The sequence below is a fragment of the Phodopus roborovskii genome, unplaced genomic scaffold (genome assembly GCF_943737965.1).
Source record: "Phodopus roborovskii unplaced genomic scaffold, PHOROB, whole genome shotgun sequence".
Lineage (NCBI taxonomy): Eukaryota > Metazoa > Chordata > Mammalia > Rodentia > Cricetidae > Phodopus > Phodopus roborovskii.
Genome location: NW_026127062.1, coordinates 1,051 through 22,756, shown reverse-complemented (window position 1 = coordinate 22,756; position 21,706 = coordinate 1,051). Strand labels below are relative to the sequence as shown.

Sequence of the window (21,706 nt, the reverse complement as noted above, 5' to 3'; positions counted from 1 at the left end):
TCTTTTACAGCACAAACACAACTGGAAAAAACTATTTTTCAATGTGAACAAAATCAGCAAACTTTTTTAATGCTTTCCCTAAAAAATATATATTTTATAGGTCTAAAGCCACTCCTGTGTATGCTAATAAATTATATGAATTTATTAAAGTAGTAGACATTACAAGAGCAAGTCCTGAAGATCACTTTCTCAATTTTAAAAAATGTAAGGAAAAATTTAAATTTAAAACTTTTTAACATCTAAAAATATATCCAACATTGTACTCCTTGTGGTGGCTTGAGTGAAAAATGTCACCCTAGGCTCAGAGGATGTGACACTATTAGGAAGTATTGCTTTGTTGGAGGAAGTTGTCACTGAGGGTGAGCTTTGAGGTTTCAGAAGCTCAAGACTGACCCAGTGGCACTCCTCCTTCCTGCTGCCTGCAGATCTAGATATAGAACTCCTGGCTCTTTCCCCCAGCACCATGTCTGCCTGTGTGATCTTCTGCAGTGCAATTACTATGGAATACTACTTTATGGAATACTTATCATTTGCAGGCCCTAGAACTCTGAACTGTAAGCCAGATCCAATGAATGTCTTTCCTTATAAGAGTTGCCAGGGTCAAAGTGTCTCTACATAGCAATAGAAACCCTAACAAAGATGCACCATACTCCACATTCTTACATGCTTTTAATAATTTGCATAAATATAAGAGAAAATGGAGTAAGTTTACCACTGACAGTAAAACTCAGAAGTAATTCATTCTATTTAAGGAGACATGCTCGTCAAGAACCCTTACCTGTAAGATCATCATTTGTTGCATCTATTTCAGATAACTGAGTATAAATTTGGTTTCTGTCTCCTTCTAGGGATTTTAACGAAGCACTTAACTTTAAAGAAGGAAAAGAAAAAGAAAAGCAATTATCAATTACACACACACACACAAAAAAAAAAAAAAAAAAAAACACATCTCCAATATACCCCATACTACTGTTCTGCAGTTATTTTCCCTGTGATGATGTTATCATGGACAACATAAAGACATCAGTGCAGCTGCTAAAGCAGCCTTCAAACTATACAATCAGGACTTTTTACACAGATTAACTAAGAACAGACAGAGGGAATAAACCAGAAGAAAACACAGCTATTATTTATTTCTCAAAAGAGTATGTGGAACCATTGGAACCAGAAGGAAAGAATGAACAAGGTGAATGATGAAACAAAATAATAATATTTCTGAAGATATCTTTAATGGAAGGAATGAGTGTACAATTTGAACATTTCTAAATACTCTAATTATAAGAATTTCTAAAGTTGATATAAAAAAAGAAATTGATAAGGAAATCCTAGGGGCTGGAGAGATAGTGCAGTGGCTGCTCTTCCAGTGGACCCGGATTTAAGTCTCTACACCCACATGGCAGCTCACGACTGTCTGTAGCTCCAGTTCCAGGGAATCTCAAACCCTCATAAAGACAAGCATGCTGGCAAACCACCAATACACAGAAAATTAATACAGCAAAAGAAAAAGAAAATTCTAATCATTTATCACATAACCTTATACAAAAAAATAAAAGCAATCTTTAAATTAGTTACATAAGGACACACAGATTTCATCTCTGCTGTAGGTCCAGCTCCTTCTCATCTAGATTTTTACTTACTAATACAAACCTCAGTAGCATATATTAGCTTCCTCAAAGCTCCCTTAGGCTGATTACCTACAGTGAAAAATAAAACCATACTTAGTGAACACATCCAAATTAATGCATTAGTTCTTCATCTAGTCTTGCAACCCCTCTTCCGGCCAAAATTAAACAATTTGAGGCTGAGCTTACTTGCTCTTGACTCCAATTCCAACATTTCACAGCTAAGACAAGAGGATTCCCATGAGTATAAGGCCAGCCTGGACTCCAAGGTGAATTCCAGGCCAGCTTGAGCTACAGCAAGATGCTGTCTCAGTAAAAAGAGTAATTAAAATAAAAACAATAATTTACATGAGGTAGAGTGACCTACACTCAGGAAAATAGACAGTGCACTACAGAGACCCAACAAGAACTGAATATTTACATAAACAGTGTCCATGGACTTAACTATGCTTAGATTCTTATGGCAATACAGCATCCAGGTTAATTAGTCAATCGTGGCTTCAACACTAAAATTATTAATGAACCATGGCTCCAAGTTAAGTACTATTAAACATGAATAGAATTTATGTTTCTTCTATTATAAAATAAAAATGAAAAATACAAATATACCTTACTATACCTTACTATAGTTCCCCTTTTGTTATGGAACTTAAGAGCTGTGTTGTTATAATGAAGAAATATGGGCTATAGAGAAGAACAAAAGAGAAGTCTATAACTCTGAAGAAGAAAAGAAAGATTTACACAAAAGACTAGCTAAATAAGGTGGAAAGAGTGCGTGGTACTTCATGAAGATAGACAAAATGTGCCAAGTCTAAGTATATGAGGAGCTCGATACACATGTGGAATGAAGAGGAAACAAGGAGCCGGTCGCCACAAGTCAGTGCACGTTATTCTCTAAGTCATTGTTCACTTCTACATCCAGATTACCATCATCAGTTACATCTTCCCCAAGCACAGAATTCCAGTCTTTCATCCTTAGCAGGCTCTCCATCAGAGACTGGATATTGAGTAAAAAGAGAAAACAAAATAGAAGGTAATGACTCATGATAATAGCTTTACAATTTAGAACTTAACTCATCTGAAATTCAATCCTGAGCCAATGAGATGGCTCGGCAGGTAAAAGCATCTGCCACTTAGACTGATAATCTGAGTTTAATCCCCAGAACCCACATGGTAGGAAAATTGCCTCCCAAAATTTGTCTTCTGAACTCCATACCCACATCATGGAATGCACACACCTGACACATACATACACAAGTAAGTGTTTAATTATTATAATTTTTTAAATCAATCCCCATAAATAAATCCTTTTGTGCCCTAAGTATCTGTCTGCAATTGAGATATGTAGATAGTTGGTTTTATTTTCTAACTCCACATTTAGGGACTATTAATCCTGAAAAACTAACTTGCTGAACATGGTACATCTTTTACCCCACCACTCAGAAGGAATAGGCAGGCAGATCTATGTGAGATGGGAGCCAGACTGATGTAATAAAGTGAGTTCTGGTAATATAAAAATACCTCTTGAAACTCTGTATGCAAAAAAAAGTTATTATGAATATTATGGAAGGGAGGGATGGAGGAAGGGGAGGTAGTGAGGGAAGGAAGGATGAAGAGAAAAAGGAAAAGAAAGAAGAGAAAACAAAATCAAATGCAGTGTTTTATAACGGTTCATTCTTGTTAACTACAAAGCTACAAAATATTTTCTTTTGTGTGTATCATACACACATGAGTATGCAGGTGCACATACAGCTGCAAGAGCATGAGGTAAGAAGATGCAAGTGTCTTCTTCCATCATACTCTAGCTTACTGCCTCGAGACAAGACCTCTCATGGAATCAGAACTCTACTATCTCAAAACCATGGCAGCTCAACAGGCTCTAATCTCCACTGTCTCTGTCCCCTGTGCGGGGCTCTCAGGCATGCGCAGCCATGCTCTTTTATGTGGGTGCTTATAATTCAAACTCAAGTCCTTATGCTTGCAGACCAAGTGCACAAACCCACTAAACCATCTCCCCACTTCCTAAAATACTTTCTTTTGACATTTTTTATATTTTTTTTACTAATTTACAGTTGGACTGGAGAGATAGCTGAGCAGTTCAGGACTCATTACTCTGCTAAAGCATCTAAGCTCTTTTCCCAGCACCCACATCAGATGGTTCACAACCACTTGTAACTCTAGCTCCAGGACATCCAGTGGTCTCTTCTGGCCTCTGTGGGAAGCATGCAGGCAAGTGGATGGCACTTGAAGAAACCATCCTGAATGAGGTAACCCAGTCATGAAAAAGAGGAACACAGTATGTACTCACTCATATATGGATTTTAGACCTAGATCAAATGATCACCAGCCTATAATTCACATCACCAGACGAACTAGGATACAAGGTGTATTCTAAGAGATTCATATAAAGTCTCTCACAGAAATGGGAAGGGGCAGTTCACCCAGTGCTCAGGGGAAGTGGGGGGGGCAGCGAATGGAGAGAAAAGGAGGGGGAGGAAAGGAAAATATGTGGGACCAGGAAGATTGAGCCCGGTTAGGAATAGAAGATGAGAGAGAGAGAGAGAGAGAGAGAGAGAGAGAGAGAGAGAGAGAACATAAAAGATGGAGCCAGTAATGGTTTGAAGATAAAATTGAATGCAAAGAAAGGTCTAGAGACCTACAAGACTGCTGCCAACTAACAATCTGAGATTCCATGGAAAGGCTACCATAAATGCCCTTCCCGGAGAGTGAGATCAACAACTAACTTATCCATGGAGTTCTAAACTTGTGCCTGATGGAAACAGGAGCAAACATCCATACATAAACACTGAGTCAAAGTAGAACCTGGATGAAGATGGAGAGGACAAGACCAGAAACACGTAGAGACAACTTACCTGAACAAGAAGGAGCTAATGGGCCACCAGACTGATAGCTGGGAAGCCAGCATGGGACTGACTCAGGCCTCACTGATTATGCATCTCAGCCAGAAGGACTGAGCAGTCTAAGAGACCTCAGACAGTGGAGCCAGGATGTATCCCTAGTGCACAAAAGGACCTTGCTGACACATCCCCCATGGAGGTATAACTGCCTTAACCTAGAGACAGGAGAGAAGCCCTAGTCCCTACTTCACATGACCTGTCAGATCTACATGACCCCAACTGGATGGCATTCCCCTACATATGGAAATTGCATGGGGGGATGGGAGGGGAGGGTGGCTAGAGTGCATGTGAGAGGGCATAGAGTGTAAAAGGGAGGGAAGGAGGGAAGGAGGGAGGAAGGAATGAAGGGAGGGAGGGAGAGAGGGAGAGGGAACTGGGATGGACATGTAAAATAATAAATTAAATGAAAAAAATGCTTTGACTCCAAAATTTAAGTTCAAGGACAAGTTACTGGGGGAAAAGGATTTCTATTTTTGTCTCCACAGAAAATGAAAAGATGTGGATTCCTTCCAGACTAATGTGGTTTGATCAAGCCAGCCTTCCTGAAACCGAGTACCAGGTGATCCTACATTCAAAACAGCTTGACAAATAGCCTTAAAGACTACAGCCAGGATTTCTGCATCTTCTTGGAATTACCTTGATAGAGCCCCTTACCAGCAGGAAGTAGTTTGGAAAAATGATGCCCAAATTCCCAAATATTGTCTAATGTTTGTTTTCATTTAAATGGTCTTGGTCATATAAAACAACAAAAAGGTAAAAATCATTATTTTATTTCTTTATTCATGAACTCCAGGCTAAAATACTGGAGAACAAAGACATGGAGTGTTAACATATATATTACAAATCTATGTATGTTCTAGAAGCATTTGAAATGTAACAAAAAGACACAATAGCAAATAAAAGCTGTTAAAATTATTTGAATTTACAATTAAGTATAAAATTGTGACCAACTAATGACTAAACCAAACAAGCCATTACCTTGATCTGATTTTCCTTAACTTTTAGGAGTTGCTCTGCCTGTACGTTGGATACTTCGATTGCTATTTTCTGTTTATTGAGTTGATTCATTTGTTCTTTCATGATTTTAGCTTCTTCTAAATACTGATAGGAAAACAATAACAAGGATATTAAAGACACAATTTTTACATGAATGTTTTCAATATCATTAAAAGATACTAAATGTGTCATTAAATGATATTTAAAAAGATAGGGCTGCTACTTAAATAGGGACTCAGATGTGGTTCCTTTTTATAATGAACTTTCAAAGCAGAAGACTATAAAATAAGAAATACTCTTCAACTGATTTCCAAGGAAAATTTTCATCAAGTACATGATTTTGACACATACTTGTATGAAAAATCTAGTCAATTATTTCTATCTTTGTACCCTATATACTCTGCTACATCTCATTACTTTTGTTTGTTTGTTTGTTTTGTTTTCCCAATAGAGTTTCTCTGTATTGCTTTGGAGCTTGTCCTAGAACCAACTCTGTAGACCAGGCTGGCCTGGAACTCACAGCAGAGATACAACTGCCTCTGCCTCCCAGGTGCTGGAATTAAAGGTATGTGCCACCAATGTCCACATATATATATATATATATATATATATATATATATATATATATATATATATATTCTGCAGATAATCTGAGCCTGAACTTCACTGTGAGTTCCAGTTTAGCCTGGTATACATGGTAGGACTTTGAAGTGAGGATGACTCAGCTTTTATTATAGTAAGGACAATCAACACAGGAGTCCTCACCACCATGTTTTCTAAAATCTGAGATGATAGAACAAAGATGTGAAAGGAAAAGACATCAACCCCAAAAGAAAATGGACAAACAGAACTAACACATGTGAGACCAAACAATCCACAGACAATAGAAGAAACATAAGCCAGTTAGAAAAACATAAAATAAGATGACTTGACACAATCCAGAGAGGCTCATGATTGAAAGCAGTAGTAGTAGAGGGAGGAATGGAAACCAAAAGGGAAGAATTAGGGAACTGGAGAGACAGTAGAGTAGTTAAAAGCACATACTGCTCTTGCAGAGGACCCACACTCAATTCCCTGCACCTGCACGGAATAGCTCACAGGTGCCTGTAATTCTACATGATCTAATGTCCTCCTCTAGTCCCTATGAATGCCTGAACATATACACACATACCAACACACAGAAGCACACACATGCTCCTGATATCTCTCCTATTACCTCCCTGTACCTGTCTTCTCTCAAACATGCATATACACATCACATTTTCTGCCACTCATCACATTTTTTCTTTTATGCATACATACAGCTGAGTGTTTCATCCCTACTGGCAAGCTTCAATAGTGCTGTAAGGTGTTATGCATACAGCAGTACAAAACATATTCATCAATATCACCTACCTGTGAAGCACACAAGCTGAAATAACAACCCAGCAGCAAGATGTGGCTTATGGTACCACAGTAGCATAAGTGTATTAAAGTAAGCAACCACTTTCTATTTGGATTTAAGGCCAACCAGCTCAATGAGATGAAATGTTGTCCAGCACAGCAATGCACACCTTTCACCTCAGTGCCCAGGAATCAGAGTCAGGTGGAATTCTGTGAGATCAAAGTCATCCTGATCTGCATAGGGAGCTCCAGGATAGACAGAATTACTTAAGGGAGATTATTCTTTCTAAAAAAATGAGGTGGACCATTCCTGACACTGGTAAGGCCTCTAGTCACTACACACAGTTACACACATGTATCCATGTGCACAAATGAACACACACTCACACCCACAAACACACTCAACAAATCAGGTAGTCGTCACTATCATTATCATGGAAGGGCTTTAAAGTTAGTCTCTCCAGTATTTCTTGGATTGCTATTTGGTCACGGAAGGCCTCACCTTCCATGGGAAGCAGAAAGGGGATAGGGTGGGTTTTGGTGGGAGTTATAGGCATGAATGGGAACATGAGGGAACTGAGATTGACAAATTTGTTTCAAATTTAAATAAAAAGGAAAAAAAAACAAAATTTAAATTATCACAATAAATAGTTCTAGTAACCCACAGTTTCAAGAGTTTCCAGAATGTAAGAATCCAACATATTAAAGAAACCCTATGTGACACATCATCACACAATCTCAGAGAGCTAAAGACAACAGAAAGATAATGTTTGAGGAGAAAAAAAGGGCAGAAAGCAAAGAAGGTCCCATAATCAACACATCATTCAAGTTTCAAAACCAAACATGGAAAGGGAAGACAATGCAGCAATATCAAAGTTTTATTTTAAAAAAAATGCAGCACAGCAGATAGATCTCCTGGTTTGAGGCCTGCATGAGATTATAGTGAGTTCCAGAACAGCCAAGACTATTACACAGAGAAACCCTGTCACACTAACAACAACAAAAGCAGAATCAAAACACCAAGAAGTGCAAATAAGTATCTAAATATCTGAAACATGAAAGAGAACAACGAGTTAGAGCAATTTCTCAGTGGTTAATACCATGTACTGTTCTCCAAGGGGTCCTGAGTTCAGTTCCCAGAACCTATATCGGGCTCATCACAGCCACTTATAACTCGAAGTACAGGAGATTCAACATCTTTCCCTGGCCTTTGAGAGCACCTTAATCATGAACACAAATGCACACAAATAACACATGCACAAAATTAAAAAATAATAATTAATTTCAAAATAAAATCTTTTTTTAAAAATGGAAAATAAGACCTTTACAGCTATGCAATCTCCTTTTAAAATTACCTACTGTACCTTATTATCTGAAAGATAAACAAGTTAATGAATCACAAATATTCTCTTTTGAAACAGGAAACAGAACATTTAAGATAAGGAAACAAAAATCCTTGGCTGCTGAGTGAACTGTAGTATCAGGACAAAAATGCCCAGTAGATCTATAGAACACATTTTTCTTTTTCTTTCTTTGCTCTCTCTTTCCTTCCTTCCTTCCTTTCTTCCCTTCCTCCCTTCTTTCCTTCTTGGAGACATGATTTCTCTGGCTATCCAGGATCTCATTCTGTAGACTTGGCTGGGCTCAAAGTCACAGAAATCTACCTGCTTCTGTTCACAGTGCTGGGATAAATAGGTATGTGCCACCAATGCCACTCATTACACATTCTTATTGGACTAGGAGAATGTAAGATTCCAAGAAAAATGGCCCCCAGAAGAAAATGAAGGAGGAGTCCAAGAATATCTATGGTTATTTCAGGAGACCTGAATTTGGTTCCCCTTACAGACTATGTTAGGGATCTGATGCTTGTGGCCTCCAAAGGTACCTGCACTTGTGTGCACATATCTACAATCAAGTTACACACATGCACATAATTAAAATAAAAAAATAGAAGAGGAAAAATCTGGCAGTAGGCACACACATACCTATGAACCTAGCAATTAGGAGACTGAGTACCTCAGTAAGTTCCAGGTCACCCTGAATTACAATACAAGACACTCTCAAAAAATAAATAACAATAATAATAATAATAGAATTGTAAATGAACAAATTAGCCAAGGCAGTTGAGTGATTGACATTTCCATTGAGATAGATTACAAATATCCATTACAGGAAGCCAAGTAGTAAAAAAAAATAAAACGTCGGGCAACTCAGGATATATAGTCAAGACAGACAGAGAGGAGGGTGAGGATAAAAGGTAAGTTGTCCCTTTACATTACCCAAGAACTCCTCCCTCCTCTAGGACCCCAATTGGTAATCTGTTAACTCTTACTGCAGTCTTTATTGTGAGGAATCCTGTTAGCCGATGTCTCCTGTGAGAGTAAAAATTCTGACTGCCTTCTCTCACGGGAGAAGACAGATGGAAGAACACACTTTTAAATCCTTTATGGGAGTCTGCAGGGGAGACTTCCTGCTCTAAGAAGTTTACTCGTTCACTACACAACTCCACACATGGTTCATTCGTGAGGTGCCCAGAACATCAAAGGCTATATTCATATCTAAAAGAATATCTGTAGTCTACAAACCCTGATGCACGCTTTCCTGAAGTTGATAATTTTCATTCAAGGTATCTGTTATTACTCCTTTAAGTCGTTCTTTATTTATTTCAAATATTCTTAGTGTGGTTTTGGCCTAAGTAATAGAAATACACCGTTTAAAACAATTTAACAGAAAGCCCCCTGATTATGTCTTTTCTGAAGAACATAAAATGTAAGCAAAGGCCAAAACATTCCACTATTTACAGCAGAGGAAGTATCAACACTACTTTGATACACTCATTTGCCACATGACTTTGAACAAATTATTGAATCTTCCATGTACAATTCAGACAATTTTGTTAACTACTGAAATAGAAAAGAACAATTATTAGTTACAGAATTACTGGTTTATTTAGCGGCTTACTTAAAACACTGCCTTACTGCCTATTTGCTACCAGGAAGGGAATAACCTGGAGAAATAGCTGAAAGAATGGGTTGTCACCCTTAGCAACCTGCTACTGCCATGTACACTTTAGAAAAATTTGCTTGCTTGCCTGCCCACTTTGTGATTTTAAAAAAGAAACTCTAACCAGAATTGAAGGCTTTCTGGAGGTCTCATGAGGACAGTCCACTGGTGACCTCTCTCTTCCATGCTCACTAGTGCAGGAGCAGATATTAGAGAAAGACCCCATACTCCTTACTCTTTGTCTCATGACCTAAACTTTATATGGCAGGAAGCAAATCTATTTATTATCGATACATGTTACACAACTTCAAGAGTGCTCAGATACATTCCTAGGTTAAATATATCCAGAGGAAAATGAATTTCAATCAAGGTAACACATTAAAACAAATGCATATTTAAGCTTGGCTACATTTCAAATACTAACAATATATTATTACCTAATGTGATGGCTATGTTTGGTTATCAACGATAACTGGAATTAACTAAAACCCAAGGAAGCTGTGAGTACTGTTTCTAAATTAAATCATTTCAAGTGGCAAGACCCAAATTTAATCTGGATCTTTTGAGGTGGGAAGATCCACCTATATTCGGGGCTATACCTTCTGGCAGCAGCCTATCTAAAGGACATGGAAGGAGGAAGCTTGCTGGTCCTCACCCTCACTGGCATTACAGCTTACTTCTTTGGTATTCCAGTGTATACTGAGTATCAGGTGAGACATCCAGCCTCATGGACTGAGAAAGTGTTGGATTCTTGGACTCTCTGTTGGTAGACTGACATTGCTGGACTGAGTGGAACACAGCCTGGAAATCGCTTTAATAAATACCCGATATGTTCTGTTCCTCTAAAAAAACTCTGACAAATATACCCAATAATAATATGAAACATAAATGGTCTTCAGAAGTGACAGACCAATTTATTTCAACTTAACTTACTTCAGCTAGCTGTGATTTGACAGACTGTGATTCATCTGCTAGAGACTGCATCATTTTTGAAAGGTCACTCATCTGAAAAGACAGTATCAGTCAATAAGTATTTAATAAGTCCATTTTGCTCCAAGACAACATGTATTAGTTAGGTACATTGTTAGTTTACTGTTAATAAAAGGGAGAGGCCAGATGAGGAGGCCTTGTCAGCTTGCATTCCAAGTGCTCACAAGGATTTTACAAATTATGTAATCACATGATGTCCTTACAAATGCAATACATCATGGAACTTTTCAGGTTTAAGGTGAACCCACTAATTTAAATAATCACACACACATCAAGATTTTGCTTAATCCAGAATTTAAAGTAAAATAAAAGATATTCTTTATGGTTGCTTGCAACGTAAATATTGAAATTTTCCATTTAAAATAACAAGCGAGCCAAGTGTGGGGGTGCACACTTGTAATCCCAGCTCTTAAGAGGCACAGGCAGGAAGGTAATGAGTTTGAGGCCAGCCTCACTTATACATACAGGGCTATATTCTAAGACTATGTCAATAAATATAAACAAGAACACAGGAATATGCACAAGCCACTCATCATAACATCTAAAAAGTAAAAGTTTGATGGGAGGTGTTGGCACATGCCTTTAATCCCAGAAAACAGGAGGTAGAGGGAGGTGGATCTTTGTGAGTTCCAGGCCAGCCTGGTCTGCATAGTGAGTTTCACAACAGCCAGAGCTATTGTACAGAGAAATCCTGTCTTGAAAAAACAAAACATAACAACAAATAAACAAAAGAGGTGAAAAGATCAGATCAGATGTGAAAAATTTTGTTCTCATATTATTCTACATCATTTTTTTTCTTTTGATTTTTCAAGACAGGGTTTTTCTGTGTCACTTTGGAACCTTCCTGGAACTCGTTCAGTAGAGCAAGCTGGCCTCAAACTCCCAGAGATCTGCCTGCCTCTGCCTCCAGATTGCTAAGATTAAAGGCATTTGTCAAGAATGCCCAGCCTGCATTCCATTTTTTACATACATGAGTTTCTTTACATTTTTGAAGATAGTATATCCTCTCTCTGTTCAGGGCAGGACAGCTTGGAACTGTTGTTTTTTCCCTACCAAGTGCTGGTATTATAAGTTTGTGCCACTTTGGTTGGCTCACATATAATATTTTAGTCAATATTTAATTTATATGTAAGATTCATAATTCTCTTGGAATATATAAGACTCACCAATTCCTCTTCTTCATAATGTTTAGCTCTCTCTTCTTCTAGTTTCTTCTCTATAAGTAATATTTCTTCTTCAAGTTTAGATTTATCTCTTTCTAGATTTTTATAAGTTGCCTAAAATAGAAAGCTAACTTTAAACAAGCCAAACATAAGAATTTTTCGTTAGGGTAAAAATCAGATGAGTATAGGGTAAAAATCAGATGAGTATACTCAAATTAATAAACACTTTACACATTCTTTCATTTCTCAAATATTAAAATAACAGCAGATTTATCAGTTGCCAGCAACTTCTATAAAAAAAAAAGTGTAAGTATTTTAGGTGCCCACCAGTTAACCATGGCAAACAATGAATACCCCCTGAAGGAATTAAAACAGTTGTATTCCAAAAACACTTTTATGTAAAAATAAAGAAAAATTAATGAGTTTATTTGGAGTCTAAACTCCCTGTGGATTCTACAAAGGCATTCTACATCATAAGACACAGACTTGCTACTCAGGACAGAGGATGACAGAACTGCCATTCTGGACTGAACACATAATCAAAGGGACAAAGTTTTTTTCTGTTTTATCATTGGGAGGAGCAGGATATTTCTATTTACTATACAGGCTCACAACTCAGTTTTAATAACCGTTCCACTTGCAAAGAGTATTGAGGCACTTCATCACATCATACTCTGTCTGTTAGGACGAGTCATTGTGTCCTCTGAATCAGGAGAGTTAACTGTCCATCTCTCCTAAACTCTCCATTCTGTGAAATCATGGTTATGGACTGAAAACTGGCTGTGATGGAGTGTGTAGACAAGGGTTGATGCACAGAAAGGATTAAATATTTATCACCATGCTCTTTACAATGTAAACCTCTGGTCTAATTTTAGTAAATGTCTACTACCATGGTAAGAAAAAAATAATATGGTTACAACTTACTTGTCTGCTACTATGCTTAAATTTGTGAGAGTTCTATGTCTCTTTCCTGGAGCAAACTATGTCAAAAGTAGGAATTGTCTTTCCAATCCTTTCACCGGAGTACAGAATGCAGAATTTTTTTCTTTCTATAAATCTATAGCTTCTGATAAACTGATTTTATATCACTCAAAACAAGTTAATGACAAGAGTTGAAACTGTTATATTTTAAAATATTTTATGCTACCTACAAATATTCTGTTTCCACTAACTTTTTCTGTACATTGTAAGATCCAGATACACAATTTCATATTTCTCTGACATAATTATTTTTGAGGAGACAAGATATTTCTAATAAGAATCTTTTCCCTAGCTTTTATATCATATTTTTTTTTTTACCTTCAAACTCTGTACTTCTGTTGATGCCTTGTCAAAGTTGTCCTCCTTTAAGGATGACTCTAAGCCTTCATACTGAATGAAACAAGGGAACACGTGAGGAAAAAAATATAAATTTTATCTCAACTTGTATCTAAATAGACACCAAAGAAGGAAACAGAATTTATATCCACCATGTAAAGTACCCTTGGATTTTCTGAGCTTAGTTTTGCAATCTAAACACTGTGCTGAGGAAAGCCAGGTCTACAAACAAGCCACAACCATCAGCCTAGGCAACATATGGCAGAACGTTTCCATTGTGACTAGCAAAGTTGCCCCCACATCTGCTGGGGCTGAAAACCCTAACAGCAAGTGTGACTAAAGTGTATCTAAAGAAGTGAGTCATCTACTATCCCCTGAACGGATTAATGGCTTCTCCAGTCTGTCAGTAGAACAATATGTGGTAACTGGCTATCAGACATTTATATCATGTGATAAATAAGGCAAGTAAGGAAGATAAAATCTGTGAGTTGCAGACCACCCTGGTCTACAGAGTGAGTTTCAGGACAGCCAGTGATGCACAGAGAAACCCTGTCTCCTATATCTCAGCACCTCAGAATTTGTGTTATTTAGAGACAAAGCCTTTGAATACAGGTAGGTTAAAAGGAGGGATTTAAGATGACCGCAACGTAATATGACTGATATCCTATGAGGAGAGCACTAGGACAGAGAAAGACACAACAAGCAGACAGTACTATCTAAAGTCAAGGGACAGGTCAGAGAGGAAGCAAAGCCTGGCTATATCTCCATGGACTCGTTTCAAGAACTGTAAGAAAATTCACTTCTGCTGCTAAAGGTATTTTGTCACAGTAGTCCTAGCATGTCCAAATGAAAACAGTAAAAAAAGTCTCTACATGATAACAAGTAAAAGTACCTTTACATCCTTGATAAGCAAAAAATCTCATGAAACATTACACTACATTAAATTGTAATTCAAATCCTCTACCTTCTAAGACACCAAACAAAACAGAAATGTAAGCCACAGAGTAGAAGAGATTTACAATCCATATATCTGAAAAAAAAAAACTCTTATATATGACATAAAATAGTAAAAGCAAAGGCCCTAATCTATATGGCATAAACTGAGAAAGATTACGAGTGCATTTAAAAGGATGGAAATGCGCAAGTGAGATGGCTCAGTAAGTAGTTAAGGAGCTTGCTGCCAAGACTGATAACCTGAGTTCAATCCCAGGGACCCAAGTAGTAAAAAAGAGGAAAGTGACTCCTCCATGTCCTATGATCCTATGATCACCACACAAATGCCTTCTTGGTACACACCTACACACATAGACACAAATAGACACACAATAAAAACAAAGTCATCTTTTAAGGTGGATAAGACATAAAAGGCAATTTTACAATATCTAAATGAGCAATAAGCAAATCAAGGTGCTCTGACTAATTAGTCAGGGAAGGTAAACACTACACATCACCAGGGTGGCTGCAAAGAGAATGGCTAAGTGATGAAGTTGAGCAGCAACAGAGCTCTGGTCTGAAACAAAGCTCTGATGGCAGACAATAACCCATGGAGAACAATTAAGCTCCACACTGTGATGGGTGGTATTTTCAAACACATCTTACCTCCTCTTGAGCAAGGCACACTTTGTCAATTAGATCACATTTCTTTTTGATTTCCATTGCAAGTTCCACAGCCAGTCTATTCTCTCTTACTGAGCAAGCAAAGGAAAGATTATTATGACTAAAGTGTGAAAACGCTTTAAATTAGATACAATCACAAGATCTAAAATCAAAAAAGACTACTTACTCAAATAAAGTCGGCTTTGAATCTGAAATATAAATTTAACAAAATTACATTAAAACAAATATATCTTCAAGCAAATCTATCTGACTTCTACTTCCAGCTTTAAGACGCCAACTTTCTTATGGCCTTATGGTAAATAAATTACCCAAAAGCCTTCTATTTCAAATGAAAACAATGCTATATAGTAAGGTCTCCCATTGTGTGGTATCATGTGTGTTATTATATTAAAGGCTCTGAAACAGTCTCATTCTAAAGAAAACTGTATAATTACACTTAACCCCATGTTTCCCATGCATATATTGGCTCTAACAAAAAGTATTTTAAGGAGCCACCATTATTAAATCTCCTACGGTTAATAATCAAAATAAAAATATATGAAATATCATTGGATTCTAGACCTTGACTGACTAAAAAACTCATTAGTCTTTTTTCTTCTTCATACTTCAGCTTTTGATGAGGAAGGGATAAATCCACCCTTGAGAACAGTGGGGATAGGGTAAAGTGGTCAAGGGACGCAAACAAGAACACTCATGCCACCTAGAAAACAGAGACAGAAAACTGGAAGAAAAAAATTGACAAAAAAACAGTGGGATATATGTAAGCAGAAGGTAAGGAAGAAAAAACCATGAAGACATTAGAAATGAAGTCAGTCAGAAGCACAAAGGCCAACATCTAAAAAGAAGTCTCAGAAAGAAAAGGCTATGTTATGACTCCCTCCTTAAAAACAGTTAGCATAGGAAAAAGCAATATAGGATCCAGGAGAGCCATGAAAGTAGCGATTTTTACTCTTAGTTGGGAAGTAGATACAGCTGCAAACTTTTTAATATTGTTAAAAACAAACACAGACACCCCAAATTTAAAGAAGAAAAGGGAAAGAAAGAAAGTTGAGGCTTTAGTACTAGTGTGTAGTATCCCTACAATAAAATCCTTTAAAATATACTTACATAAAAATATTTCTGTTAATCCCTGTTCAGTTTTTAAAAACCACCTGTTAGCATAACGCAGAACACTAAGACCTAACTCATTTCCCTGAAATAACAAGTTTCTCCAATTAGTTGTTCAGTCTAAACACAAAATGAAGGTTAGAGAGAAATGGCTCAGAGCATTTGTTAGTCTTGCAGAGGACCAAGATTCAATGCCATCATCGACATTATAGCTCACAGTCATCAGTAATTCCAGCTCCAGGGCATCCAACAATGGCCCACTAATCACTTCTGTAGACCAGGAACACATAACACACACACATACATACAAGCAAAACAGTCATACACATAAAAGGAAATAAACTAAAAAACAAAACAAAAAAACCCTAGAATGACCATTCACTTATTATAAGTGGCTACTTACTGATCGGTATCCTCTCCAAAGAAATAAGAAAATGGTAAGCAGTACAATGGCAACCACACATATCAGCGATTCTAATGATGGCTCACTAGGATCAAAGCTTGTTGTCATATCTTCAGGCACTGCTGCCACAACCTTCGAGACAAAGAAAATAAACCTATAAGCATGCTTCTTCAACAGTACTGGTACAAAGACAGGCGCAGTTGGCTGTGGCCAACTCTATTCATATTGAATGGGCTACCATAAAATACAAAGCAGAATGCCTCCAAACATGTTTTCTAGTAAATTACAATTGTTCTTATTGAGGGGCTAAGTGTGGTGAAACAGTAGTTTTCAAACAGAAGTTATGGGGAGATTCCAGGAGAGTTAAAGGATAAGGATATAGTATCAAGAAAAGACTGTGTTTCATTCTTTTATGTTGCATTTGTTTAACTCTGTAAAGCTACATTACTTTGCCTGTCTAAAACACCTGATTGGCCTAATGAAGAGCTGGACAGACCAATAGCTAGGCAGGAAAAAATAGGCAGGGCTGGCTGGCATGCAGAGAGAATAAATAGGAGGAGAGACCCAGAGAAGATCCAGGGACAAGAGGAGGAGGACACCAAGGGCACCAGTCACAGAGTAAGAAGGAAAGCAAGGCATATAGAAAGCAAGGGAAAAGAGCTCAGAGGCAACACATAAAGAGAAATGGGATAATTTAATTTAGAAAAGCTGGCTAGAAAAAAGCTGAGCTAAGACCAGCCATTCGTAAGTAAGAATAAATCTCCATGTATTTATTTAGGAAATGGGTGAGGGACACCATCCCTACCAAAGATTTTTAACATCCAGTAAAAAAAAAAAAAAAAGTATCAATGATCTGGATTGGGTTCTTTTCCCTGAGTTTAAGTTCATGATTTATCCATATGCACTGGGTTTGAAATAACATTTCCTGCAGAGGAAAAACACTTATCTGCAGCTTGTCCTCTGAGGAAGGGAGAGTGACAAGAAACAACTGACAGAGCTTCAGAGTTGGGATTTAAACCCTTCCTTCCTGTCTCTTGAGTTAAATTAATGCAGTTGGAGCCCAAAAAGAAAATGGCTCTTTCAAAAACAACCCTAGAAATGATGGGCTTGACTCTTTCCAGGCATCAACATACACCATCTAGAAACTCCACAGCTGTCTTCTCCTTGGGGTCTGACAAAATGAACAACAAATCCTTAGATAATTACTATCTATAAAACCTGTTTTATGCTAGTACATGACAAGGACCTTTTACAAGCTGCTATCTACAGCTTCTACCAAAAAAAAAAAAATATATAATGCAATAGTATCCTCTTTTTTTATTCCCTGTATCTTTATTTTCCTTTTTACATCTGTGACTCCAGAAAGGATCCAAAGTGTAGGTGCACAGCCTCTGCTCTGGGTTTTATGGAGAGTTCCTTTAATCTTGTGTTTTAGATCCTTCAGGTACAGGACTGACCTTGCAAGGGCTCAGAAAAGGGTTAAAAATATTTTATCCTGGTCCTGTCTCTTTCTCACCTGAGCCACATACACAAAAGTGTGATATCATGTTGCAAGGCAATGATAACAATGATTTGCCTCTAGGATCACAAGAACAGATATTCAGGCATGGCAAATATTTCGATTATCTCTCTCCAAAGACTATGAATGTATAACCAAGCCCTCCACATACCCTCTAAAATATTCTTCCACATCTCACAGAGTAATTAATTGCATATATTATCTCTTCCTGAATCCATCTTCCCTCAGTGGGTTATTCTAGTCTTTATCACCAGGCCCCAATACTAACTGATCATAAACAAGTAGATTGACTCCTCTGATAGCAGGTAAAAAGACTAAGACTAAAACTGTTACTAGACACAAAGATGTGATTGAAAAGGCTAGCTCAGTCTTTAAGTTGTAGGATTTTATGCAAGAGAACCACAAAATGAAGTAAAATCTGTTGAAGTAAGGATAAAACAAACCGTTCATCAACAGTAATTATTTTTAGATCTCACTTTCAGTGAGTCAGCATGAAAAGAGAACAAGGTAAAAAACACTACAAATAAGTTAGACTATCATATTAGCAAAATACTATGCAATAATAGCAGAAAATACATTCACTCTCAAATGTACATGGAAGATTCTTCAGAAAAAATCCAGGCACTAAGCTAAAACACACCTCAATGGTTTCTTTGTTTGTTTTTTTTGTTTTGTTTCTTTAAATAATCAAATCACAGGGCCAAGCCCAAAGAAATGGCTCAGCAGCTGAAAACATTTGCTGCTCTTGCAGAGGAGCAGACTTCAGTTCCCAGAATCCATGTCAAGAAGTCCCTAAGTGCCTGCCCATGACTCCAGCTCTGTGAGATCTGATGCCCTCTTGCTGCTTCCTTGGGCAGCTGAAGCTTACAAACACATACACACATACAAATAGTTTAAAATAGTAAAAATTCAATTAAAAAATTCCCATGTCAAGAAGCATCTTCTCTGATTACAACGGCTTAAAATTAGTTATCAAAAAAACAGGAAGGGCTGGAGAGAGAGCTCAGCAGTTAAGAGCATTTGTCATTCTTGTAGATAAATGACCCATGTTTGGTTCCCAGGATCCACTTGGTGGCTCACCACTATCTATGACCCCATTTCCAGGTTTCTTTAAGCACAGCAAACATGTGACACATGGACATACATGCAAGAGCAAAACATCCATGAACATAAAGGATTTTTTTCAAATAATAAAATGCAACACAAAACAACGAATTCAGTGTGTAATAGGAAAATTTATAGTCATAAAAGATTTTGTAAAAAAAATATGTGGGGACAAGGGCTGGAGAGATCTCACAATGGTTAAAAACATTAGCTAGTTGTCAAGAGGTTCTGAGTTCAGTTCCTAGCATCCACACGGTAGCTCACAACCATCTGCAATGAGGGTGCCCTCTTCTGGCTTGCAGGGATATAAGGAGAAAGAACACACTATATATAATAAATAAATCTAAATAAAAATTTTAAATATTATTGGTCCAGGAAGATAGCTCAGCAGGTAAAAACTTTGCCACCAATCCTCAGGACCTGTGTTTGACCCCCATCACCAATGTGGTAGAAGGATAAAACCGACTCTTGGGGCTTTGCATTTACACACACACACACACACACACACACACCATATATACACAGAAAGGTATGTAATGTTCAGTTAAAAAACCCAATGTCAAAATCCACAGTAAAAGAAATGAAGAAAAAGAAGATCTCAACAGATAGTAATAAAATATGTAAGAAAATCAACCTTCTAATCATCAGGAGACTGCAAACTAGGACTACTTTTCTCAATCTGACAAACAGCACCAATAGAAAACTCACAGCTAACACCATCCTGAAGGGGAGAGGACTGTTCCCTTACAAAATGCAACACACATCCACACAGCCCACTGAACCACAGAAAATCCAGACAAGTCTGCAAAATCCCTCCATGTTCCTCACCCACAACCTTATCAAAAATAAGTGTTGGTAACTGCTAGGTGCCTGTGTATTTTATATGAAAAGCCAGAGGCTGCTGTGGTAATGTCTTCCTTTTCTACCTCAATTTTTCTAAGGCAGAGTCTCTCACTCAATCTAGAGCTCACACATTCTCTGATAGACTGATTACCAGTGAACCTGGGATTCCTCTATTCACACCTCCACCCAGCATTTACATAAGGAACTCCAGAGCACTTTCCTTTCTGAACTGAGCCATCTCCCTAGGCCCTAATTGTGGATTCTGAGGGAGATGTGTGTGACCTGAAATCATCTCTCATCTACAATATGCTTCTCTTCCCATAAGCCCCATCTCAGTAACTTAACTGACACAGCCAGGAACTTGGGATTATTCTAGATTCTCCACACATCCCACCCCCCTCTCTACAGCTAATCAAGAAAGTCACACTCATTTTAGCTCTTATTTCTTCTTGCCCCATTTAGGACCAACTTCTCTAGATCCTTACCCCTATCAATTCTCCTTCCTGTGTTTTTTCCCTGACATTTGATTCTCATACTATCAGGAATATCTATACATTTTTTCTATGGGTCTCACCACTGATGAGCCTGTGCTGGATCTCACACCCCACACCAATCCTTGAGACCCACTGGTCTACAGTAAGCATCATTTCACATCAGGCCCTTGGCTCACTTATGCTGTGAGCTCCTGTCAATGCTGTTTTCACACCTCATCTACTGAAACTTATTTGCTCAGTCTAAAGACTTTCCCAGCAACCCAAGGAAAAAATAATCACTCCCTTCCCTTGTTTTGCATGTGTACTTCTATAGGCAATAGACTTCAACTGTGGATTAATTTTGTGTATTTTCTCCCCAAACAGCCAACATGATGAAAATGACCAAAATCCTAATTTCATTTAGAACCTCCATAGAGCATTTTTATTCATGAGCATGGCACTACTTACTTTAAATTCACAGAACATGAAGATAATTAGAACTGGCAGCAGCTCAAAAATCCTCCATGGGCACACCACGGTGGCAGTACGAGGCACCGCCATCCCTTCGCCCACGATGGGGGGCCTTGCAGCTGGACAGATGGACAGCAGCAGAGCAGAGCACAGTCAGGGGGGCACTGGGAAAGGGAAGGGTTCTGGGGCCGGCTGGCACCACTGCCCTCTCCACCTCCCTTATCTCAGTTGACGCGTCAACACTGGCACTCTGACCTCCAGCACCAGAGTCCTGGAGAGCTGGAGCAAGAGAAGCTGAAGCACCCAGTGTGGGGCTGCAGGCCTACACTCTGAGGCCTGGGGCACAGCCCCGGAGTAAAAGCTCAGCCCCCTATCCCCAGCTACTATTGCACTCTGTCCTATCAAGTCAAAAAACACTCTTCTATGGAACACTAAAAGCTGAAACACCAAGTTTGGGGCTACAGCCCTACACTCCGAGGCTGGGGCACAGCCCCCAGAGTGAAAGCTCAGCCCCCCAAGTTACAGCTACTATCACACTCTGTCCTATCCTCTACAGTCCAAAAGCCACACTGTAGTAGCTAGGCGGAAACTCTCCTACGCAGAGACGTCATCCTCTGTCATAATCAGTGTCAGAAAACGGCCTCTGATGTAAGAGACGATGACGCATTCACACTTAGAACTCACTGTGATCAGCCCAGTTATACTACTTGACTCCTAAGAAATATCCCTTCTTGACTCGGAATTAATAGCAGTGGTGTGTGTGTGTGTGTGTGTGTG

General features: G+C 38.2%; 1 protein-coding gene and 1 non-coding gene across 2 annotated transcripts in view; both read right to left on the bottom strand.

Annotated features, from left to right (window-relative positions):
* LOC127214786 (melanoma inhibitory activity protein 2-like) overlaps window positions 1-21,002 on the bottom strand; it is a gene marked incomplete at its 3' end in the record, with an annotated part of 99,890 nt that extends 78,888 nt beyond the window's left edge. Inside the window, 14 exon segments of the mRNA XM_051175048.1 lie at window positions 779-869; window positions 1,648-1,694; window positions 1,990-2,011; window positions 2,509-2,619; window positions 5,519-5,641; window positions 6,763-6,771; window positions 9,515-9,610; window positions 10,856-10,927; window positions 12,079-12,183; window positions 13,375-13,446; window positions 14,992-15,076; window positions 15,172-15,197; window positions 16,520-16,651; window positions 20,927-21,002. Of these exon segments, the coding sequence (XP_051031005.1) occupies window positions 779-869; window positions 1,648-1,694; window positions 1,990-2,011; window positions 2,509-2,619; window positions 5,519-5,641; window positions 6,763-6,771; window positions 9,515-9,610; window positions 10,856-10,927; window positions 12,079-12,183; window positions 13,375-13,446; window positions 14,992-15,076; window positions 15,172-15,197; window positions 16,520-16,651; window positions 20,927-20,944 (1,009 nt within the window).
* On the bottom strand, window positions 17,868-17,989 carry LOC127214788 (small nucleolar RNA SNORA26). The gene has a single exon (XR_007833903.1). It is a non-coding gene; the product is annotated as a small nucleolar RNA SNORA26 (small nucleolar RNA).
* Window positions 21,003-21,706: the final 704 nt, after the last annotated feature.